Source organism: Haliaeetus leucocephalus, unplaced genomic scaffold (genome assembly GCF_000737465.1).
Source record: "Haliaeetus leucocephalus isolate CR32 unplaced genomic scaffold, Haliaeetus_leucocephalus-4.0 Scaffold229, whole genome shotgun sequence".
NCBI classification, from domain to species: Eukaryota; Metazoa; Chordata; class Aves; order Accipitriformes; family Accipitridae; genus Haliaeetus; species Haliaeetus leucocephalus.
Genome location: NW_010972665.1, coordinates 8,799,760 through 8,824,914, shown reverse-complemented (window position 1 = coordinate 8,824,914; position 25,155 = coordinate 8,799,760). Strand labels below are relative to the sequence as shown.

Genomic DNA, 25,155 nt, shown 5'->3' with positions numbered 1-25,155 from the left:
TAAATTATATGTCAGCCAAAATAAAGGTTATGTTCTAATGTGTATTCAGCAATTTTTAATAGAGGTGGTATACATATCCAGAGGTATAATGCTTATTTCCTGTTCTTATGGGAAAACTTGGGAAATATGACCCTTTCGTGACATTAGTGGAATTTGCTTATTGGACTTCACAGCTGATATACATGCTATGGAGAGATATCAGTGACTTTTTCCCTTCATCTGAGTTTCGTTAGTGTGATTTCATTTTTCTCTCACTTTCCTCCATTTTCAGATCCGTGGCCATCATGTGGCTCAGCTGGATCCCCTTGGAATTCTGGATGCAGACTTGGATTCGTTTATTCCATCTGACTTAATCACTACAATCGATAAACTTGGTGCGTACACTGTATGCCTTGTTATTTACAAAGGTCATTTGCCTCTTTTGACTCATTGGGCTGAGGTGATTTAATAAGACATTTCAGGGAACCTTTTCTGCTTGCTGGTATCATGAAATAGTTTCTCTGAGCATCTGTCAGGAGGCTGAAATTTCAGGACTACTGCTAGAATTTCTACTCTGAGATTCCTATGAATTCACCTGCTGATGAATGATGATTATAAACACTTTATAAAACCCCCAAATCTCATGGTTTTGAACCACATGAGAAATTAATACTGATCAATACGTTAGGGCAAGATTCTGGTAATCTAAATTACTTTTATAGCATTATGCTTGATACTTGTTTTTCCTATTGACTAGCCTTCAGATGTCCCCAGTCAAAACAAGCAATAAACAAGATGCTGGATAGAGGAACTTAGGGTAAATTTCATACCAAATTTGGATTCTAGCCTCTGATACTTATTCCTTCTGTGTAACTTGAAGAAGTCTCTTTCCATGTTTTCTTCTGATAACTTCAAAGTGTAGAAGTCTTGACTTGTGTATATAATCCAACGGTGATCATTTTAGTTTACTGCTGGAGGAGTGTAGTACACTAGGGGTTTGCTTTTGCAAAGATTGTTCTGGTTGCAAAGAGGGCATGTCTTTGAGAAATTGCACTGATCAATTTCTTTGCTCCTCTCTGCTTGAATAAAAAACCATCTGATTGATTTTTCTTTGCTCTTCAGTCTACCTGGTATGTTTAAAAGGTGATTTTCTACTTGGTAAAGACACTGAATCAATTTTTCTTTGGTATGTAAGGAAGCTTTTTGCACCAGACATAAAACATAGTGCATGTAGGAGATAAAACACATTCTACTTAATTTTACTCTAAGTACATCTCCTGTCTCTTTGCTGCTGTGTTTTCTTTTTCTGGTGGTAGGGAAAGAAGCAGTGGTAGGGAAAGAAGCAGTTCTGACCCTTGATCATATAAAGGCAGTGGAGTGCTTAAGATGGTAAATAGAGAGGTGCTTACACAAATCAGGGGTTCTCTTTGAAGTTTGTCAGCTTTAATTAAAGGAAAGTACCTACAAGAAAATACATTAGACATTTACTGAGTAAATATAATTTGTTCGGAGCATGGGTGATTGCTAGCGTGTCAGCACAAATTTCTTTAAAGTACAGAGTGTCATGACTAGTCAGAAGGCATCATACTGAAGCCCTCATGAGCATAGGAAAAATATGCTAGAGCTCTGAATGAGATGGGGGGTTGTGTCTGAGGGTGCAACTGATGTAATAGTTTGTGAGGGAAAACAACATTTCTAACTTTGTCTTGGCGCAGCAAAAGAGAAGGATCTCAAATGTTGCCTGTCCTTGAATGTTCCAGGCAGGAAACTTATGAAAGGTCTCTGGTGGTACAGAAAGTATTTTAGTGTTTGATTTTTCTGTGCATTTTCTTTGTTCCATCTTCTGGTTTCTTTTTTGAGAAGTCTTCTGGTAGGAAGTTTCTTCTGGGAGTTGCTTCTAGAAATACAGCTAGTTACAGGTGTACCTACTGCACGATTGAAGTTCAATAAGGTTGTATCTCTTTAAACATGAGGTGATGCTTCAGTAAATATGCAGTGCTGCAGTACAAAGCACAGATGTTCTGTGTATGCCCAAATCACTCCTGTACGTGTTCTGGTTTTTGCATGATAGAACATGAAGAGCCTGTGAAGTCTGAGAGAAAGTCAGGGGAAAAAAAAAAAGGATGTTAGCACTGCTTTGTTTCAAATGACATTAAAGCCCCTCTCATCCCCTCCTTCCTCTCTCTTTTTTTTTTTTTAATTTTTATTTTTTTTTTTTTTTTAGCATTACAGAATTAATTTGGTGCTGGAAGAACCTATTATGGTACTGAAAAGGAGAAATAGTGGTACACAAACACTTTTTTTGGTCACTCCAGATTTGACGTTTAATATATTATTAAAATTATTATTAAAACCAAAATGAATATTTAGAAATATATTATTTTTAAACCACAAAATGTGTTATTACTGACAGTGCTGTAGCGTAAAAGTGGTGGCAAAGTAGTCCTATGGCCCAACTTCAACTCTAAATACTAAGTTCTGTTATTATTTCATTTCCAAATTACTTCTTCGCTTTCATCTTCAGAAAATTCATTTAACAGGGCATACGGACCACTATTCTGTATTGTTTTAACAGTTATGTGCAGGCTGTCATATCAGTGTTAAAGTAGATGCCTGCAGCTTATCTCGAACGAAGATAAAGAGTTCGAAATTAAAAATAGAGAAGCTGGTTTTGGGTTTGAAAATATTTTTACACGTGCACACACATATAATTTTTATGTATATATGTTTATATAACTGTATGTAATATGTAATATAAGTTTTATACATTTGCTTCTTACACTTGTAAGAAACTATCTTTCCTTTCTTTGTTTAACAGTTCTAGATTAAACTTTATCATGCAAAGACTTTAACTTGCATTGATACCAGTCTTTCAGTCTTGTCTGTTGTGTATTTTGGCTTTTGAAACTGCATAATAATTAAATATTTTCTTAAACCATATTCTCAGTCAGAACAAGTTTAGATATATCTAAATCAAGATGGGATGATATGCTTAAACAAGCCCTTGTTTTAGTTGGTGGAGGAGTGGGAGGGCTGGGGTGTGAAAGTCTGTTTTAGAAGGGGTCGCTGATTGGGAAATAGAGCTGTACGGGTAATTACATGGCTATTTCAAACTAACTTCCCTATAAAGAGAAAGAGAGTGAATAGAGATACCTTGGAATTTCTACTAGAGTGTTTGCACAGTGTTACGTTGAACACGTTCTGTATTTTCTCTTAGTCTGTTGATGTTGTATAAATTAATCTAGTATGCTTCCAACCAACTGGTTCTGTCTGTGAAAAGTGGTTCTTTTTGTGTTTGCTGTTCATGGCAAAGCAAGGAAGAAATCCCAATCATTACACTTAGTTATTTTACTAAACAGTGAAGTGCAAGATATAACATGGAGATTTGATGGCATATTTGCTAATATGGTAAAATATAAAAAGGTTTGGGTAATTTTAATTTCAGTTGTTCTGTCTGAGCATTTAAGAAAGAATGGTTTGGTACTTCTAATCAAACAATAACTATTTAATTAAAACATTTCTTTTTAAAATCCAGACTAAAGTGCATTGTACTAATAGATGCCTTCAAAATATTGACACTTTCAATTTTTAATCTGGTACCTTCTTTCTTAATATTGCTTTATTAAACTTAGTTCATGGTGGTTTGAAAATCAATGCTCATTTCCTTTTTGTCTCCTATCCTGCTTCACAAATTGATAATGTACCTATTGTAGGGTTTTATGGTTTGCATGAATCAGATTTGGACAAAGTCTTTCAGCTGCCTACAACCACCTTCATAGGAGGAAGTGAGAACAGTCTTTCTTTAAGAGAGATCATCAAAAGGCTGGAGGTCAGTGGGATGTTTTTTGATCTGTGACTGTTTTAATGCAAACAGAAGTGAACTTTTTCCAGTTGTCAGTCACAAAAAACCTTATCATTTGTCAGTTATTAATAGAGCATGTAACAACTTCAAATTACATTAAAAATAACCCTTGTTCTCTTTCTAGAGGTGGCAGCACCATTAATTTCATTGCCTGGATATCTGAGATACATAGATTAAGGATGAGTATAAAAGAGGAATGAACATGGTGCAATGCTGATTCGGGCCCTAGTTCTGTAAAGAGCTGACATTGTTTAAAAGCAGTAGAGCCTTTAGAACTTGTCTTTTAAGTGTCCTACCACAGATAAAACACCTTTGCATACAGTACTCGGGACATGCAGGGGTTGGTCTCAGAGCCCTAGCTTTAGTGAGACTTTTACCTGAGTAAAAATATGAGAGTTGGGTACCAAATTCATGAAAGCCCAGCTGTAGCTTGTAGATAGTAATGGTCCTTGTTTTTCATCCCCAGTCCTTTTTGTAGAGTTTCATTATCTGACAGGTGATATGGTTATGTCATGTGAAGTCATCAAAGCTAAAATAATTTAAAACAAAAATAATTTAAAGGAATAAATGTAGTTAGAGGGCAACTCCAAATAGCAAAACAGCAAGTAGGAATGGTAATGAATTTTTAGACTACTGAGTGAGTAAGTATTGGGTATTCCTAATTGTGGTTTTTCCAGGACTTTGGAGTGCTGAAGTTGTAGAGATTTCTGTTGCATGGTAATGAAATCCATTGGAGTTAAAAGGCCTAGGGGTGAGGAAATATTTTAAAGGATGAAATGCGGCACTGAGTTACAAGAATGTAAAAATAAAAATAATTACTGAGCATATAAGAGTTCATGACTTTGACCTGTTGTAAATGTGAGAGAATGTGTTGACTTGCACGTTTGACTATTACATCAGCTTAGCTGAAGCATGGCAAGTTGTTAAGCCACAACATCTCTGATGTGCATTTGAGCTCTATATTTGCTTTTTGGTTTTTGCACTTCTAGCATGTCTGTGCAGCAATTTTCAAGAGATAACCCTTAAAATTGTAATGGGCAAATGAATGGACAAAATCAATAGCAAAATCTAAAAGCCTCAAGGAACTGATTTGTGTTAAAGAGAAATAACCCTCTTCTCTCTGGAGCTTTGGCTCTTTTTTTATTGAAGTTAACATTAAATTCCTCTTTAGAGGCAGCAGAGAGCACATACTATGTGTTCAGAGTGTTTTTTCCCCAAATTAAACTCACAATAGGTCTTATTTCTGTTGACTTGTATTTTGGACACATTTTTCTGGTGAAATATTCTTTTTAAGATAGGAAAATTTAAAAATTGCAACAAGGATGTTCTTGAAGTGTCTTTCCATTTTTCCCTGTCCTTTCTCTGTTCTCAGCTGCTTGGATTCTTTTTCAGATTTCCAGCCTTCTGAGACTTGACAGTTTTCAGATAATTTGCATGAGGCTTCATAGCTGTCTTCTCATTGTCTTTATTGCCTCATTTCAGGTAGCATTTAAAAAAGACAGGGTAAATTTTGATAAATGACTTGAAATCTTTGCTGGTGCATCTAAAGAAAAGACTCTATTATCCTGTAAGAACAGTAGCGAGTTAGGTGAAATATGCGTCAGTTTAAGGCAGGTTTATTGGCCTACTTTCAGTGTATTACCAAATGAGAATCTTCCAGATTCAAAATTTTGAAATGTTACTTTGTAGACAAAGCTTTCTGGCACAAAACTAGATTCGGTAAAATAATTTATTTGCTTATAGGATTGCTTTGGGCAAGATAGAGTGGAAGAGGAAGAAGACAAGATAGCTTTCAGAAGAGTAATATATACAGAAAATATAATTTAAAAATATATTTGTTTCCTTATGGCCCATTAACTTCTAAAGCTTCTCTGTTGGTGTTTTCACATCCTAGAATACCTACTGCCAACACATTGGCTTGGAGTTTATGTTCATCAATGATGTGGAGCAGTGCCAGTGGATCCGGCAGAAGTTTGAGACACCGGGAGTTATGAAGTTTACTAATGAGGAAAAAAGGACTTTGTTGGCAAGGCTGGTGCGCTCAATGAGGTATGCTGGGGTGGTGCTGGGAAACTGTTCTGTGACTGCTGCGTGAAAGCTGGTGTGGTCTGTAAACTGCTGAGGTGGAGGTGAAGAGTCTTAAGTGAAATCCGTGTTACTGGAGTACAGGTGGGTGTAGTTAACCTGGCTGCGATAGCAAAGGAAAGTGTGTGCTGTGAGGTATGTCAGGGTCTGTGTAGTGACTTTCAGTATACTATTTTCTTAAAAGGCAGGTTGTGGTCTGTAACACTTGCGCAGCCATTAGTGGCATATCTGGCAATGTTTTCATTGGCTTGCGGAGAAAAACTGGGAAAAAATTGTTTCAACAGACTAGTAATGTGCAGCTGTTTTGAAGATTCATAACTTGTTTCAGAAAGTAGGTGTCAGAACAATGTTGGATACTGATCTTCTGCTGTATTCTATCTACTGTGCATCTTTGTAGTAGCACATTATCAAAGGAAGCCATCCTAATAGTCAGCTCAAGGGGAATTTTTAGATGGGTGAAATGGTGACATGAGCACTGTTTGACTTGCTGGGATGCTAACAGTCTCTTTGGAAAGCTGTGCCAAGATGGGACTGGATTTAAGAGGCATAATGTGATTTCAGGTCCTGGTTTTGCCCTTTTCCTTCTGAGGTATGCCAAGATGTGCTGTACTGCTGCATGATCTGGCAGCAGGAGTTTTGGTCTCTGCAATATATGAAAGCATGTTTGAAACAGCTTATTGATTGCTCCTGTTGTGGCTATCTGTATAGAAATACAGTGATCCCAGAGACTGAATTACTCTCTCACCTCTAGAACAAGACTGTCTTCTCAGGCACAAGATTTGTTCCAGTTCTTACAATCTGAAACAATTTGTATATCCTTTGATAAACACAAGAGTTGGAGATTTATGAAGACACATTTTTTGATTAAGCCTTGTCCTGGTTTCAGCTGGGATAGAGTTAACTGTCTTCCTAGTAGCTGGTACAGTGCTATGTTTTGAGTTCAGTATGAGAAGAATGTTGATAACACTGATGTTTTCAGTTGTTGCTCAGTAGTGTTTAGACTAGAGTCAAGGATTTTTCAGCTTCTCATGCTCAGCCAGCGAGAAAGCTGGAGGGGCACAAGAAGTTGGCACAGGACACAGCCAGGGCAGCTGACCCAAACTGGCCAAAGAGATATTCCATACCATGGGACGTCACATCTAGTATAGGAACTGGGAAGTGGGAGTGGGGAATCACCGCTCGGGGACTGGCTGGGTGTCGGTTGGCGGGTGGTGAGCAATTGCCCTGCGCATCATTTGTACATTCCAATCCTTTTATTATTGCTGTTGTCATTTTATTAGTGTTATCATTATTAGTTTCTTCTTTTCTGTTCTATTAAACCGTTCTTATCTCAACCCATGAGTTTTACTTCTTTTCCCGATTTTCTCCCCCATCCCACTGGATTGGAGGGGAGTGAGTGAGCGGCTGCGTGGTGCTTAGTTGCTGGCTGGGGTTAAACCACGACAAGCCTCTATGTTCAGAGACTTAAAAATGAGGTGCTCATTGGAGGTGTGGGAAGATAATTTTGCCAGGTGTTTTGTTTGCCAATCTTATGGCAAGATTGTTTCTCTGGTTAAAAGTTTCATTTAAACAGAAATAAAAACATCATGTAATGGTCAAGTGAATATTGCCCTTGAGTAAGTTTGTTTAACAAGCCCTCAGTATGAACCATCTCCATTTATTTTGAGTCAAGAATTTGTGCTTTTATTCCTGCCGGTCTAAGCTGTGGGAAGATCTGCGGTTCCTAGTAGAGTAAAGGAGCCAAACGTCCATCTTCTGCCAAATTAGTTGTCTGCTGAAAATGGAAGAAAAAAGTTTTACATAAATTTCTATGCAGCTATCTCTAGTATGCTTTTTTTTGTCTGAAAATGATCAAGAAAAAAAGATCTGGTTTTGTGTAAAACTGGTTGTGCTCCTGAGATTTGTGGCTTTGTAAAGCAGATAGTCATCATTTTGCTCATGAATACTGTTTTCAAAAAAGTTCATTCGAAGTACTACATAGTTCAGGTACTTGAAACTGAATTTTTTAAAGTAGGATTTTTCATCCTTTGTGGTGTTCACTGATAGGTTATTGAACAAAAGCTCGCTTTTAACTCTTCCTCCTGTAAAATACTCATTGTATATCTTTGGGCCACTTCTATGCATTAGTAAACATGTTGGTCCCTGATTGTGTAGTCTAATCTGGGCATTTTGTTAAGCCTGTGCAGGTCAAACATTTCTAGATTATCCCTTCTGAAAGCAACCATCTTTCCTAAGACTTTTGCTCCTCACTGGGTACTGAATACATGCAGTGACAGCAGATGAGCTGCCAGCCTTTGTGAACTCACAGTGGCATATAGGGGACTTGCAAGACGTGACTGTGAAATATTGTAGTTCTGCACACTTAGCAGCAGTTTGCCTTAAATAATGAACTTTCTGATTGTCCAGTACTGGCTTAACTTGCAGCTGCAGAGAGGAGGAAGGCAGCGTGTACACCACTTCGATTTGCCCTATAGGACTTGCTGGTGACATGGGACGCACTTTCATTTTATATAAACTGGCATAGCCCCATAGATTTCCACGAGGAATTCTGGCAGTATAGCTCAGCTGAGGGTCTGGCTTGTTGTTTAGATGACTGAATTGTGAGGGTATTGATGGGTGAGCTAAGGAGAGTCTTTTGGCAACTTTTCATTTCACTGCTTTTAGGACTTCAATCTAAAGAGGTAAATGTCAGCATTCTAAGTGAGGAATAAGCTGAGTATTAATGGATTATTGCAGTGTTATGAGTCGAGGCATTGCACAGATGATGTAAGCAATACAGTTATTTTCATGAAGATATATTTTCTTTGCCTTTTGTATCTCCAAGCTTTACAACACATAACCCTTTCAACGTTTGTTAAAAGGTGCTTTTTAACCACTCACTTTGCCTCTGGCCCAAATGCATTAAAAAATGAAAGAACATAGAGCTGTCAAGGATTGACATCTTTCTCCCGCTGAAGCTGAGGCAGAGATGCCAGTGTCCTAGTTCTTGGCACATTACCAACTGTTACATCACACAGTCTGAGCAGCCCTGCCTTCGAATAGGACCTATGAAATAGGCATGCTTTCTCCTGTGGTTTTCTACAAGTATTTAATCGTTACTTCCAGAAAATAGAGGTTCTCTGTTATGTTTTCTTCAATCCATAGAAGAGACGACTTTGCTGTCACTCTGCCTTCCCAGTGGTCAGTATACGTTTTGTGTACATGGGAAGGAACAGAGTTTAACTTGGGAAGTGAATTTTGTCTGAGGTGGAGAGTTTCTTCCTCTCTGAATTGTTTCAAAGTCCTGGTAAATACTTTTCAGATGAAGGAGAAAGAAGACCTAATTCTCTCCAATGTCTCCCTCCTTACATGTGACTTATTTCCAGAGGCCTAAAAACATGTAGTCACAGATGTCTTAAAATAGCATAATGTAATTTTATTTACCAAAAGATGTTGGACAATAAGTATTTGCTACATTATCTTAATACAAACACTGTCTCTTGGTTTTTTGGGTTTCTTTTTGGCAAAGATTTGAAGACTTCCTTGCTCGCAAGTGGTCTTCCGAAAAGAGATTTGGTTTGGAAGGATGTGAAGTAATGATTCCTGCGCTTAAGACCATCATTGATAAATCCAGTGAAATGGGAATTGAATATGTTATTATGGGGATGCCTCACAGGTAATGTCAATGGAAACCCCCCAACAAATGGGCTTATTGTCTTAAGACAAGTTTCAGGTTCTAGAATTTTATTAATTAAGTTGATATTAGAGAAGCTAGTGTAGCAAGCGTCAGTCATAGCGAGTAATGGTAACACGGGACCGTAACAAATACCTGCCAGTGAGAGTCTGCAGGCTTCACAGGTAAATGCTAGCAAAACTCACCTCAGTGTACTTTGAAGCTGCAAGCAAATGTGACAGCAGCCGTGGTATCTATCCCATTGCATAAAGTCTAGAACTGGGAAAGCTTGGTGAGATAGTATCAGACTTATTTTTTGCAGTCTTCCTTAATTAATTATTAATGTTGTTATATTAAGACTGCTAGATAGTACAAAATTCATCGTTCATACTTGGATAACTAGGTGTTACAAAATGTCTGTGGGAATGCAATGGGAAGAAGGGTAGAATGAAGGGTTTCAGGTTCAAAAGTTTGCAGTGAACTTCTTACTTGCAAATTTCTGACAGCATGGCTTGGTGATTTGATAAGTTTTATGCTGTTAAGTCTGTTATTACCATTTTTGAGACATAACTGTGTTTGGAATTTTCTTAGAGGTAGGCTGAATGTATTGGCTAATGTAATCCGAAAAGAGCTGGAGCAGATCTTCTGTCAGTTTGATCCCAAACTTGAAGCAGCTGATGAGGTAAGATGCTTCTTCAATAGATCTATATAGAGAGAGGTCAACATTCAAGGTAGTTTTTAGTAATTTTGGTCATGGTTATTATGAAAATAGCATTATCGGCTGCTGAAATGCATTGTCTTCTAGTTTGAAGAATATGATTTGGTGAAACTTAACAAATTTAAAGACTATACTGTACCTCTAACATGCAGAAGGAATCTCAGGAATGATTGTGGATAAGTTCTAGGTCATTTGACTAATTTCATAAGCTCTAAGCATCTATCTTTGTTTTTTATAAATTAAATCAGTATCAATATTCTGTAAATATTTATCCAATACTGGATAGTGACACTGAGATAATAAAATAGGAACAGTGTTCCAATTTGAAATTACAGTGTCAAACCCATAGTGCATACTGATGTACAATTGGCTAGATGCATTTTTCAGACTGAAGCACAAATTTTAGGCATAGTCAATCGGATGCAGCTGGTACGAATGACATTCCTGAATTGTGACTACATCTTGCATGTTAGGGATCTGGGGATGTAAAATATCATCTGGGAATGTACCATGAGAGGATCAACAGAGCAACAAACAAGAAAATCACTCTGTCCCTGATGGCTAACCCTTCTCACTTGGAAGCAGTTGATCCTGTTGTGCAAGGGAAAACAAAAGCTGAACAGTTTTATCGAGGGGATACGGCAGGGAAAAAGGTAAAGATTGTTTAATATAGTAAATCTTACTGGTAGTTTTTCATATTATTTTTAAGAAAAGTAGTTTACCAGTAGTTTTATATCACAGAGTCCTCCTCTATTCCTCCTTCACAAAAGGGATATATCACCTGTTGAACTAGATAAGGTTTTTGATATGGTACCTCAAGGGTAACTTCAGGAAGTAGGCTTAAAACTTTCTTTCATTTGTGAACTGAGCAAAGGCAGCAGAACGCTGAGAAGTCTATGGTTTATTATAAAAATACAGTTCTATTTTATAAGCACTACAGAAATATGGAGCAAAGAAATCCTGCTGAGAAGCTTAAATTGCACTTTTGCTTTCTAATATATGTGTGGATATGTGTGTATAATCCTCCCTCTTAGGTTATGTCCATATTATTACATGGGGATGCTGCCTTTGCAGGACAAGGAGTGGTTTATGAGACGTTTCATCTTAGTGACCTCCCATCCTACACCACAAATGGCACTATTCATGTTGTGGTCAACAACCAGGTAACAAGTGGAGCATTTTCCAATCAATTTGTCTGCTGAATAGTTGCTAGTGTATTTCTTTTTATTCTTGTTTGTTATTAGCTGGGTGCATTGTCCCCTCTGTTTATTAGAATGGTTAAGATGTTCCTGAAAATGGTCATAGGATCTAGCAACTCTGAGTGGATAATATTTTATCACCTACATTTATTTCATTCAATTTGTAACACTTAAGTGGATTAGGTTTGCTTTGTTTTGGTTTTAAGGGAGCAAAAAGAAGCTGGCTAGCCAAAATGAAAAGCTGATACTACTGCTGTGTAAATGACTATTAAATGAAAACCTCAAGCATTCAAAACAAACTAGAGGGAGATGTGCAGATTATTTTAATGGAGGTTTCTGGAATTTCTAGATTGGCTTCACCACAGACCCCCGTATGGCCCGTTCATCTCCATATCCTACTGACGTTGCTCGTGTGGTCAACGCTCCTATTTTTCATGTGAATGCTGATGACCCTGAAGCAGTGATGTATGTGTGCAGTGTAGCTGCAGAATGGCGAAACACATTCAATAAAGATGTGGTGGTTGACTTGGTAAGTCTTGGTTTTCTCAACTTTTCGTTCTGTGCATTATGTACTACTCTCTTATTTTTCTGTGGCTTAGAAGACCCAGCCAAGAGACGTATTTTGATTTTAACGGCCTTTAGTTTCTTCATTTAAAAAAACCAAACAACTAACAGGCCCACAGGGATCCATAAATGTTTTTGTACCATAAACCTCCTAAAATCTCTGTAAAACTATGAAATTGAAAGATTTCATTTTACATTTTTCCTTGCCAACGGAAACAATCTTTCCCTTTGTAGGTTTGTTACCGTAGGAGAGGGCACAATGAAATGGATGAACCGATGTTCACCCAGCCTCTAATGTACAAGCAGATTCATAAGCAGGTGCCAGTGCTGAAGAAGTATGCTGACAAACTGATTGCAGATGGGACTGTAACACTGCAGGAGTTTGAGGTACACATCAACAGAGTTAAAGGGAACTTAAGAAGCTGTCAGTAGGAAGACACAACTGTCACTGTACGCTGACTGCTTAAAAACGTTCCTTTCATTACTGTGATGTCTTCACTTTCTGATTCTGACACTTTCTGATTCAGTTCGGTTTGGATTTTCATGTAAAATAAATAGTATTGTTGTAATAAAAGGACTGAAAATGCTGTGAAGTAATTAATACATATTGCACAGAAAAAAAATTTGCTTCAGTTCTGAGATTTGTAAAAGGTGATCAGATGTCAATGTTGGAGATGGAGGCATTTGTCAGCTGTTGTTCTTCATCTTTAGAACCTTGATTCAACAGTAAGACAGTATTTGAATGCTCACTGGTATAACTGTAGCTTCATACTGATAACCTTGTATCCAGCAATAATGCATTAAAATCAGTTTAACCTTTTTATTTTCTTGCAATAATTCAACTAAGTTCAGAGATCATTTGAAATATTCCAGAAGGATGAAGTGTAAAGTGTGGTGCCTGTATTAAGCTGGTTAGATCTTAACCTTAATCTTTTTGAAAGGGAATGTGTAGAGTGCGGATGCAACAAAGGACTTTCTCAGAAGGTGTGGCTAACTATGTAGTGACACAGTATTGCAGATCAACAAAAAAGCAGTTTGTATAGGTGCATTCCGTTATCTGCAAGAATGATCACAGCTCATGCAGAACTAGCTATCCTGAATCATTGTAAGAGTGTGCCAGTAGTGGCATGGGCTTTGGTGACTGGACCCAGGATCCTGGATGGATGTTTTGCTGTACAGACTGAGCTCAACATTGCTGTTAATTACTTTAAAGATTAGCTAGCTCAGTAACTTGAGTGTAGGTTTGGATTGAAACATAGATATCGTAGAAGCATTCTGCCTCTGCAGAATATGGCTTTGTATCTGTTGCCATTGACAGGTGTGGCCAGCAGATTCTGAGCTAGACTCTCCTAGCCAGACTAGTTTTCTAGGAGGTTCTCTTCTAGTCTTTAGTGGCTTTGACAGCCAGAAGTATGAGTGCTGGATAATGCTGATCTTAAAGTATGACTAAATTATATTTGGTACTTCAGTTCTGTCTCATTCTGGAGTAATGCTGGCAACTTCAGCTCTTGGTACTCTCCTCTGTAACCCCTGTCCAATAAACTAAATAATTTATTTAGAGTAATGTAGGTAAGCATGTTTCTAGAAGGCAATTTGATCCTAGATAAAATGAAATTGTTTGTTTGCATAATTGTAACTAAATTTTCTTCAGAAGTTAAATAACTGTTTTTATCATAGTGAATGATAGGTGTCATCTGTAAGATACAAGGGTGTTATGTTTATCTGTTTTTAAAAAGAAAGTTTTTGTTCTACAGGAAGAAATTGCAAAGTATGATAGAATATGTGAAGAAGCATATACTAGATCTAAGGATAATAAGATCCTACATATCAAGCACTGGCTTGATTCACCTTGGCCTGGTAAGAAGTGTCCTTTCACTTATCCTAGTGTTAATAGTATTGTGCTTTTATTTTGAGTCCATATTCTAGGACTCTTAAATGTTTTTTATCAGACAGTGTTCCTTTAAAATAAAATGTGATCTTTGGTTTGCCCCTGTTAATAGTAAATAAGACATTCTGCCAGATCAACTTGAAAGAGATGCTTTTCTTAAAAAAAAAAAAAAAAAAAAAAAAGTGCAAAGGTGTGACTTTGAAAAAGATGTCTTTTCAGTTTAGCAGAGAAGTGTTTTTCCTGTAGTGTTACCTGTCTGTGCCTTCAGGAAGAAGGAGTATGTCTCATGCTCCAGTTTTTTGTTTGTTTGTTTTGTTTTGTTTTTTTTCCTCTGGAGGGATTGAGGTGCCATATGCCTTTATTGGCTGCCTCTGCCCACATAGTTGGATCATTGTGTGCCTGTAAGATCAAGTGCTGTTGTCATACAGACAATCAAAATGATTGTGTCTCCCAGTGAAAGGTGAAGAACTAGGTTTAGGCTTCTGCTTAGAATATTTTTTATGACTTGTGAGTTTTTAAATAAATTGTGGATAGTGTAGATATTTCTTAATCAGTCCTTGGATATCTCACCAAATCTTTTACTTCCAGGATTCTTTAACGTGGATGGAGAACCCAAGAGCATGTCTTGTCCTCCAACTGGCATTTCAGAAGACCTGCTGACTCACATTGGCAATGTAGCTAGTTCAGTGCCAGTCAAAGACTTCAAAATACATGCAGGTCAGCTGGAGTCTTTGTTTCTCCTAGTGGCTACGTTTCTTGCTCAGATTTTATATTTCTGCACACAAGTTGCTGTTGGGCCATTTCCCAAAGAGGAGAATGCCTGTGACTTTTATTTTAACTCTTCCACCCTATGGGCAAGGAGAATGTGACAGTTAAGGTCCTGCTGCTTGTTCTCAGCATAATGTTCTTTCAGTATCACACTTCTGTTCCCTACCTCATTAAAATAGATTTTCCTCTGAGGGAGCTAAAAGTCTCTTTGTAACGTTCAGTTAATACCTCCTTTCATTCTTCAAGTCCTTGTGGAAAATGCTGCCTCTATGCAGCACATTTGTGGGACTTACTGGGAAGTAAGGCACCCATCTCAGGAAGCACTATTAATGTGGGGTTTTTTAATGCTAAAACCAGTGGTAATTTGAGGTCCACTTAAGACACTTTTCTTGTAGTTAGATAATTTTCTACTCAGGAATATAGCTTGGTCTTTTCAGACCTGGCAATGTTGCTGATATACTATGAGCCTAATTTTAGTACAGCTGAATGGACTCTGAGTAGGCAAATTCAGACAATTTTTTCTTTAAACTTATCATTTAGCATTGATGATAGTACAAATCTAGTGTTTTCTCAAAGTCTTGGCTTTTGGTCTGAAGAGAGTCAATTCTGAATTTGGCATCTATTACAGTAAGAAGTTAAATGTGCCTGTCTCACTGGGGAGCCCCGACACTGTGTCAAAGTTCTGAGTTAATTCTTTTACTCCCTGGTGAGGTTGAAGTCTAACAGCTCTACAGGGAGCAATAAGACGTTCATTCCAGGGGGAAACTTGGAGACACTTTGTTAAGGGAACTTTTTTCTTTTGTTGGCTTGTAGGGAATGTACTTAGGATCAGGAGAAAGAGCTCTTTTCCTGTGTAAAATCTCTAGCTAATCTTTCTTCTCCAGAGTCATCCATCAAGGGATAAAGTGTGTCTGCTGTAGATGTTCTATGTGTTTGTGTTCCTTTGGGACAATTAAACAGTTACAATTAATGATGGTAGGGCATTCCCAGTTATCAACTGCAAGCTTGTTGAGCAGATACAATTAATTGATGAACTTTAAATCTCTTCTAAACATTTGTGTGCTTTGTTGTGACACTGTTAAATTTGAAATTATAGTCAGCCAATAAAATTTAATATTAGACATGCTAATTAAAAAGCTAAGATGGTCTCTCTTTAGTAACTTGATTAACCATTGACACTAAGTCATATTTGCCAGTATATAAGATAGATTTATGGCTCAAAGCAAACTTTGGTCTGCTAGATTCTTTTACGCAGTTTAAAAGGCCATGAGAGAGAAAATTTTGGGAGAATTAGAAGGGGAAGAGCACCTTTTGAAGTACTTTGTCCTTCCACTATAATGAAACAGCTTACTATCTCGCAATCTTTCAACAAACAATTGGAAGATTATTTTGTTTTATCAAATGTTTTGTATATTCTAAAGAGAAAAGATCACTTTTTTTTTTTTACTTAAAATGCAACAATTTTGATGAGAGAAAAGTTTTACGTGGAAAGAAAGCAGGGCGATTTTTGTAAAAATGGGGAAAGTAACAAAAGGAAATATGGGAAAATAACAAATAGGACAGCTTACCAAAAGCATCAGTTCAGATATGAAAATAAGATGGTGTCAAGTGACACTGAATACACGAGGCTTATAGCCTCAAAGCTGTAAGCATCTGTGTGCAGCTTTGAAGCTTTATTCCCTTTAAAAGTCACAGTGTTGTAACTTGTGTTTTGGCTTAGCAAGTTATAAAATCTTCACTGTAAAAAAACAGCTATTGGTTATCAACTGAAAATCTGTTGGCAGCTGCTACAATTTCCTATTTATATGATATTCATACTATTGATTAATCCAGCCTGTTTCACTTTGTAACATCTCCAGAAGTCTAATTAGACAAATGCCAAGATAAAATGAGAAAGAGAGAAGAAAAAAATAACGAACCAAATAGCTGATATTTTCAGTCTCTTATAAAACAGTACTTGGTGTTAGAGATGTGAAGAAAAAACTTTAGGAAGAAGTATTTCACCATGAGTCTTTTTAATTGTCCTCAGTAGTTTCTACATGGCCAATCTTATTTTCTTCTTCTAAAACAAGGTATGAACATTATGCAACGCTTTGCCTGGGAAGCAAGTTATTTTACTTTGCTAGCAGTTCAGTTCTAGAAGTACAGTTTGTAGACCCTATTAGGATTTGTGTTTAACTTAGCCAGTGGGGAAGGAGAATGGTCAATATAATGTGAATATAATATACCTCTGAAGTAGGTCCATTGATTTCTGATCTTTATTCCAATGTAGGACTCTCTCGGATTTTGAGAGCCCGCTTGGAAATGACCAAGAACAGGGTTGTTGACTGGGCCTTAGCAGAATACATGGCTTTTGGCTCTTTTCTGAAAGAAGGGATCCATGTCCGACTAAGTGGACAGGATGTGGAGAGAGGTACTTTTAGGTGAGTACCGAGATAACTGTTAAATGCTGTCCCATGCTTAAAGAAACACCTTGGCATTTTTTAAACACAATGGTCTTCTGCGGGGAAGTTGAGGCTATTCAGTATCAATCTGAATGTTATAGATTCTGGCAGTCAAGAATAATCAAATCACCTGTGTCTCTGTAAACAGCATTTTAAAGAATTGTATTTAAGGCAGAACAAATGTTCTTAGATACTTCCTTCTCTTGCTGAAAATAATTTTTTTTTTTTTTTTTTTTTTTTTCCTAAAAGCTAAAAATTTGAAGCTAAAAATTCAGCTTCAATCCCTCTAATGGCTGAGAAGTAAAAGGAGGGTATTTGCTGCTGCAGATTCTGAAGTCTTTTAAGTACCATTCCAGTGGTGGCTGCTTGGAGCTTGGGTATCCTGTGAACAAACATGCTGCCAGTTGGCAAGGCTTTTTTAAGTGAAATAAGGTCCTTTGTACCGAGACTTTTAATGACTGTGGAGCATGAATGAACGCAGAATCTGATCACTTGGTAAAATATATACAGTTCTGCTGCCTTACCTGATTCTCCATGGAGTAAAATGTTAATGATGTATTTAATTGAAGCCTTTGATGCGAAGCCCATTGCTGGTGGTGAATGAACTAGCAGCTGCACTGTGCTTCATTGTTAATGCTTGCAGAAAAGAGAGATAAATCTTGGTGCCTCTCCTCTCTGGTACAGTGCTCTGTTTCTGTGCTGAGCTTCATTTGGTATCCCATCTTTTGGGCTTTCTTCTTTTTGCTCCCATTCTAATGGCAGTTTAACAAAATCCTTTGGACAAGACCTGAAAACAAAACTGAAAATAGGGAGATTTCCCCACCCCCGATTTCTCAACCTCCTTGATTTTCAGTACCATGGTCTTGTAAAGTGGTGAGCATCTCCTGGGAGAGGAACAGACATGTTCATTGTTTAGCAATGTAGCCACCTATTTCAGGTGAGTGCTTAGTCATGTCTAGCACACACCTATAGACTTGTCTTGAGAATACTGTATTCCCAGTTCTCTCACTGGTGGAAGAGGATTTTCCAGAACTAGCATCCAGATTTTCTTGATGTTTAAGATAAAAATAATTTTATGTTCACAGCAATATAGGGAAAAAATAAAAACCATGTTCAAATAAAAAGCTATTCAGACTGGCAAAGACCAGCTAAGGATTCCTGTGCCAGCTGATATTATTATTCAGTCTTTCAGAAAAGGAGTAAAAAGTTATTCAAGTAAATTCTTGTGAAGATCAGGACTGAAGCTGGTACTGCAGATGTTTGATTTATAGTAACCTGGTTCTGCTTTACTGCTGGGTTTTGAGTTTGCCTGATGGATAGTGGGGTCTACAAAATATTAGCATATGGTGTGATGATGAATTTTTGTTACGAGTGTGATAGGGCAGTGGGACAATAAAGGGTGAGATTAAAAAAATGCCTCAGACCTAAGGAAGTCAGAGAATATTCAACTACTCTGTTAAACAGAAGAGAACACTGCAGAAATGTGTAAGACAGTCTATTATACTGTATTGAGGCTCATTTCAGCAGAGGAATAGCTAGAAATTTAACTTGTGGTACAAACACATCTAAGAGATACTGCCATTCTCAGTAAAGCTGCTCTTTTTTAGCTGTGGTTGAGTTTTTGTCATTTATAATAAAGGTGAGTAACTTCCTTTAAGAACTGAAGACATTTGCAAATGCTGGTGCATTTTTATTGGAAAAAAACCCACATTGCAAACACATAGAAAGTATACGTCATTTTATCTTCTCTCTGTACTGAGAAGACCCTTCTTCCCCCAAAATCCTTGAAGTACATAATGTCTCAAATATCTGGGACTGATTGAAGAGACAGTATCAGCTAGAATTTGGGAAGAACTGAAGATACTGCATTGCCATAATGAAAACAACACGTTGGGAGTGCTTTCGCTATTTTGGAACTTCTGAAATGCTGTCTAGAAAATAGTACTTTCTGACAGTATTCAATGTGATGGCTTGCTTTCTTCCTGTTTCAGTACTCAACATTATCAATAGACAGAAGCTAGATAAAGCTGCAGATAGAAGGACTTGGCCCCTTCTCATCTTGGAGACACACTCTGGAGAAGGGAAGGAAATGGGGAGAGAGAGACTTGATTTTGTACTAGTCTGATGTCAGTAAACCTGACAATTGCACAATAGCAATATCTGACTTGTATGTCTGTATATTTCTCGCTGTCCTTCTATGCTCGTTGTAATCACCTTTTGCTGGGGAAACACAAAACTTTGTGCTCAAGAAGCTTATCACCTAGCTAAGCCTTCTATCTTTAGCTGAATGACAAAAATAAAATGACAGTGGCAAAAATGGTTTCTGCCTAACAGCTATCTGGTGTGTGTGTTTTCTCCTTTCTATCTACTTCCCTCCCTGTGCTGTTCTTCAAGGATTCTATCTTTTCCTGGCCGTATATTGTTGACTTCTAAATAAATTTCAGAGCTCTTTTGCTAGCATTCATTATGGCAAAGGGAAGTACAAAAAGATTCAGTCTTCAGTTCAGTGTTGGCAGCCATACAACACATGGTAATTGTTACCAGTATAATAACTGTCTTTATGTTAGCAGTTGTAAAGCTAGACATATTGGTGTGATTCACTCAGTTAGTCTGCTCAGAGAGTTAATGGATTACAGTAATTACTTCAGTCATCTCTGTTTTGGTAGTGTTCCTGGGTGCCCCATTCTAATGCTGATTAATGGTGTTCTAGAGAACTGTAAATGGTGCATATGAGTGGAAACAGCAGAAAAGAGGATACAACTGCTTCAAGTCTTGGTGCTGAGATTAGATTAGATTAAATTTTTGCATAAAAGACAACAGTTGATTTAAGGAAAAGATTAATAGAATTTGCCAGGGAGGCAGTGTGAAATGTTTTTAGTAACAATTTTGTTCTTCTGTCTGTTGTTTTTACTTTAATCAGTCTATTTTACAGCAACAACTCCCCACCCCTTCCCCGCTCCCCCCAAGATCTACTAGTAATAAGGTATTTTCAGTTTCCACGAGTGCTTGAGAACAAGCCTGGATAGTCAGTGGAAGTCCTTATAGTGCAGGAATTGTATTTAGGCATGATTGTATTGCTAGGTTTCAACCAAACCAGGGTGTTAGGTAAAGCAAAGATAACTGTGTTGCTTGCATGCTTTCTAGAACATAGCTTTGATGGTTTATCTTTGAAAATAGCTCTGTTAAAGCCCAAAGTTATTCTTAGCTAATAAATTTCTTTCAACAACTATTTACAGCCATCGTCATCATGTGCTTCATGATCAAGAAGTTGACAAGAGAACGTGTGTTCCCATGAATCATCTCTGGGAGCAGCAGGCTCCCTATACTGTGTGCAACAGCTCCCTTTCTGAATATGGTGTCTTAGGTATGTCTCGGGGTAACTATCTGACAGATCTGCTTGTGTTTAAATAGGTCTCAAACAAGATGTAGGAAATGATGACTGCTAACTAAGAGGAATTTTTTTTCAGATTTTACTTTAATGTGGTTAAGCCTTCTGGCTACAAAGTTTTACTTTGTTACTTGAGTTTGCCAAGCCTCAAAACAAACAAAAAATATCTCCTTCTGCTAGTAGCATTTAATAATAAACTCTGCCTTTGTTGTATTTTGACATTATCACATTCATAACAGTTTTGTATCAGGTCAGAGCCAGCAATTGCAGAACAGGGGCCTAAAATCCAATCAAAATGCCTAAACTGATTTCCCTCCACCCCCTGAAAAAAGTGGTTCTACCAAGAGATGCAGTAAATTTACCCTGTTCATTGTAAGATTTGGCCCTTATTGTCTTCTTACCTTGAAGTTTTAAAAAATCATAGGAGTATACACTTTAAGCCAAACTCTTGGTTTTTTTTCCTACAGTGTGCTATGATGGGTCTTGGTTTTAATGTATATTTTAGTTTTAACATTTTAGAATAAATTAAAAACTAGGGGAAAACTTCAACTGGGTGTGTGTTAGTGGGTTTTGTTTCTTTTTTAATTATTTTCTTGTAATTTTTTGAATGTGTTACCTGTGGTATCAGGCATATGAATTTGCAGATTTCAGTGTGCTTGCAGTGCAAAACTTTCTGTGCTCTTCAAATAGCGCATCCATTTGTTTAAGCTGCTTAGAACCTGCTTGTACTTCAAAACTATGAACTGGGAGACTTAAGTAGCTTTTGGTGGAAAAGTCACAGAATATGCTAGCATTGGTCTCATTAGTATTCAACAGGAGATTACATAGTAATGACAGAAGATGAATTTCAGAGAATAATGTAGCTATACAAGAAGCAGAACTCGGCAAGAAAGAGAATGTGGAAAAAAAGCTGTAAAACAGATATGTATGAAACGGATATCAAAGCTCTCCCTCTCAGGTTCTGGCATCTCTTAAAGAAGCTTCTCCACATTTTACAATTTTGGGATTCAGTTGAAAGTATCCAGCTGCTGTGGTTGATCCTGGCAGTGCTGGAACATGCACCTAATGCTTTCTCAAAAGGGGAGGAACTGCCAGCAAAATCAGGGACACTTTGTAATGCAGATATAAAAATCCATCCTAGCCTTATCTGAACTGCTATTCTGGATGTGCTATTTCAAGAAAACAAAATCTTGTTAGTGATAGCGGTAATCATAGTGAATTATATCTTTGGTACTGGACAGACATTTTACCTTCAGCTGCAGAGAATGGATAACCTCACTCTGACATGATGAGGGTGGCAAGAGGAATGTGAAGCACAAAACAAATACATCTAATAATGTATAAAAAATGTTATTGATTCTATGGATAAATAATGAAATATTGTTTCATATCCATTTTGGAGCTAGTGTGAAGGAAAAAGATGAAACATTGTAGTAGATAAAGATGGTAATTGATAGCTGCTTGCTTCAAAGTTCCAGAAATATTTGATCACGTAGTCATTTTAACATATGCTACGTATTACCTATTGCTAATAATATTAAAATTAAAGTGGTATAAAACTGTATAGTTGGAGTATGGGCTGAAGAGCTGAGATTTTTTAGGTATTTTTGTTAGTGCTGTGGCCGAATTGGTGTGAACAGAAGTTTGTATCTCTATAAGTTAATATAGTAACATGTAAATGTAAACTAAATAGGAGAGTGCAAGAGAGGATGTGTATAAACATAAGGCAAATAATTGGCATAGCTAAAAAGCAAGACTTTAATTTCAGAGAATGATTTTTTGTTTGTTTGTTTCCAATTTCCTATTGTTTCTCACAGTTTGGTCTGGGGTTTCTTAACTTGAGCCTCTTTACAGTGTTCCTGCAAATGTTATGGGTAAGTGGGTCATAGGTTTCTGGTTTGGGTTTTTTTTTTTTACATTCAAGTAAGCTATCCAAAAGTGAAAGTGACAAATGTCTAGATATGGTTGAAATCTGATCTTGTTCCAAAATTTACACCTCAGTAGGTCTAGGAAACTTAGTGTTGATATGATCTGAAGGGCAATTCTTATTGTCACAATTCTGTTCTTTAAACAGTTAACTAAGCGGGCTCTCTTTCTTTCTCTTTCTTGATCTCATCCTGCTCACTATTGCTCTTCCACCTTCCCCGGCAACAGAAATCATAGAATCATAGAATGGTTTGGGTTGAAAAGATCACTTTAAAGATCATCTTGTTCCACCCACCCCTGCCATGGGCAGGGATACCTTCCACTAGACCAGATTGCCCAAAGCCCCAACCAACCTGGCCTTGAACACATCCAGGGATGGGGCATCCACAACCTCTCTGGGCAACCTGTGAAAGTTGATTTAATAACTTTCATTGAATACAAGCAATAGCGCAAAGTACAGGTTTGTTCATACACTGAAAACAAGACTACCATTTCTGTGCAATTCTGCTTCAGCAGATGTGATGACAGCTTCTTCAAAACTAATAGTACTGATATTTTTAATTGTTAAGAACTTTAAATCCCTTATGTCTGAGATGGTTTTTTAGCAGTAAAGGAGATTAAATTGATATAAATAGTTAAGTGATTTTTTTTTTAACTAAAAATGCCATGTTTCTATGTTGAAGTGATTTTATAATTAAGTTTCCTCTCCCTTGCCAGCTTTTACATATCAACCTTTTCCAACATGTTTACTCTTGTGTATTGTATCCATAGAGAGACAGTGTTGGGATAAGCAGCAGTGTGTGAACATGTCTCTTCTAGTTAAGCATCTCGGTCAAAGAGGAGCAATTAGAATTGTTACCCGTTTGTCTGGTAACACCACCGGGTCTCCTTTTTACTACATGGAAGAATAAGTGAATGCTTGCAGTACATGGAGTTGATTCTTCAGAAGTAGCAAAAACCGCCAACACTTTATTTTCTCTAACTGCGATTTCTACTATATAAGCCTGTTACAAGGAACAGTTTGGGATTAGTGCCCCAAAGTATTTGGTGAGGGGTGGGAGGGTTGTGAGAGGATATAAAGGGAAAAAAAGAAAAGGTGTTAAGAATTTAATTTATGACTCTGTTAACATGCAGCACCTTGGAAGCATTTTGGGAATTCCCTTAGTTTCTGTGAATCAGAGCTAAGTAAAAATGGCTTGAACATCGCAGCATGATAAAACTACAGGTTATTTCCTTGGCAGGTACATAAGCCAAGAGCTGACATCTGTTCGGAGCTGTGAGCTTTGCACCAAGTTATTGTTGAGCTGGTTAGGAACACCTGGGGTATAACTGCTCCATTAAAATGATACTCTGACAAGACTGATTTCACTTAGAAATAAAACAAAGGCAGTCTTGTTAACTTGTAGGTCAAACATTTCCTTATGTTTTGTATACAGGAAGCTGTGGAGTGTGTGTTACTGGGGCATTAAGTCAGAGTATTTAACAACCTCTGATAATTTTGTCTGACATCCTATGTCTACTATTTTTAGCTATATCCAGATTATTACAATCTAGTTGTGCATCCACTCATCTAGCTATAAATTTTCCCTTTTACTGAAACTGAATGTTTGCGAGTATAAGTGATGGCTGTGTGAAGTCATTTAAGCAAAAAAAGTTTGAGTTTATTTGCTGATTGAGATAGAGGAGAAAAGCAAAAGTAACTTACGGGCACTCCATGCTACCTCTTCAGCATTTTTTAAATACTTGAAAGGATCTCCTGTCTTTCTTTACTACCCTCAGAATGACTTGTGTAGTGTTGATTCACCACCCAGGAGGTATGATTCCCTCTGTCAGGTTCAGTACTGGCTTTGAGAGGTCTTGGGCTGTAGCATTCTGTACTGGGAAGTTCCAAGGAACAACCAGGCAAGATAGACTTGGAACCAGTGCATAGTTCAGCAAATTCCTGAACCATGAGACCTGGAGTACAGCTTTTTCAAGGGGAAAGGTCATGTCTAAAGCAAAAGACAAAGGGAAGGGGACAGGTATTGATTTAAACTTTTTTTTTTTTTTTTGCAATACACTCCTAGGATGAAATATGTAGTATTACTATTCATTCAGAACAACATGTTTTTAAGATTAGGAGTAGCAAATACAATTACCTCTCAGAAATTGTGTTAGGAAATAGGACAGACTGTAGTAACGAAGGACCAGGTTCTCAATGGCATCTGCATGGAGCTCTAAGAAGGCATCAGTCTTTCTGTTTAATAGTCAGCCACCAGGTGGGTATTAACTTCACTTTCTCCTGGGTTGTGTTTGGGTTTGTGAAAGGGTGCGTGTCCCTCTATTAGTCCCTGTGCTTAGATTTTCTGTTAAACATAGCACAAATCTGTCTTTGTAACTTTCTTCATTCTGACGTTAAATCCCTGCTCTGATAAGCCCTCTATAACCGTGAGTTAACATTCATGCCTTAAGTCACTTTGAAATCATATTGAATTAAGCTATAGCCTTACTTACATTAATTGAGGCTACAGTTCTTACGACAGTCATGAAAACTGCTGTGGGGAAAAACACAGCATAATACGCTGTGTAAGCTGCCACTTTGCTTGACAACACCTCTTTCTCTGCCAGAGTGACGAAAGAACAGTAAGGGAGCACAGCAGGAACTGGACTAATAGAAACAAGAATTTCTGCTATGCCTGTCAT

The 25,155-nt window shown here is 37.4% G+C and overlaps 1 protein-coding gene across 4 annotated transcripts in view; it reads left to right on the top strand.

Annotated features, from left to right (window-relative positions):
* OGDHL (oxoglutarate dehydrogenase-like) overlaps window positions 1-25,155 on the top strand; it is a 51,613-nt gene that overhangs the window by 10,590 nt on the left and 15,868 nt on the right. For 3 of the 4 annotated variants that reach the window (XM_010567856.1, XM_010567855.1, XM_010567858.1), the window contains 13 exons: window positions 272-374; window positions 3,693-3,808; window positions 5,736-5,890; window positions 9,435-9,581; window positions 10,170-10,260; window positions 10,770-10,949; window positions 11,331-11,459; window positions 11,845-12,024; window positions 12,294-12,446; window positions 13,814-13,916; window positions 14,536-14,664; window positions 16,988-17,138; window positions 20,396-20,523. In XM_010567856.1, the coding sequence (XP_010566158.1) occupies window positions 272-374; window positions 3,693-3,808; window positions 5,736-5,890; window positions 9,435-9,581; window positions 10,170-10,260; window positions 10,770-10,949; window positions 11,331-11,459; window positions 11,845-12,024; window positions 12,294-12,446; window positions 13,814-13,916; window positions 14,536-14,664; window positions 16,988-17,138; window positions 20,396-20,523 (1,765 nt within the window). Of the gene's footprint in view, window positions 1-271; window positions 375-3,659; window positions 3,809-5,735; window positions 5,891-9,434; window positions 9,582-10,169; window positions 10,261-10,769; window positions 10,950-11,330; window positions 11,460-11,844; window positions 12,025-12,293; window positions 12,447-13,813; window positions 13,917-14,535; window positions 14,665-16,987; window positions 17,139-20,395; window positions 20,524-25,155 lie in introns of all 4 variants that reach the window. The other variant, XM_010567857.1, reaches the window with a different exon arrangement.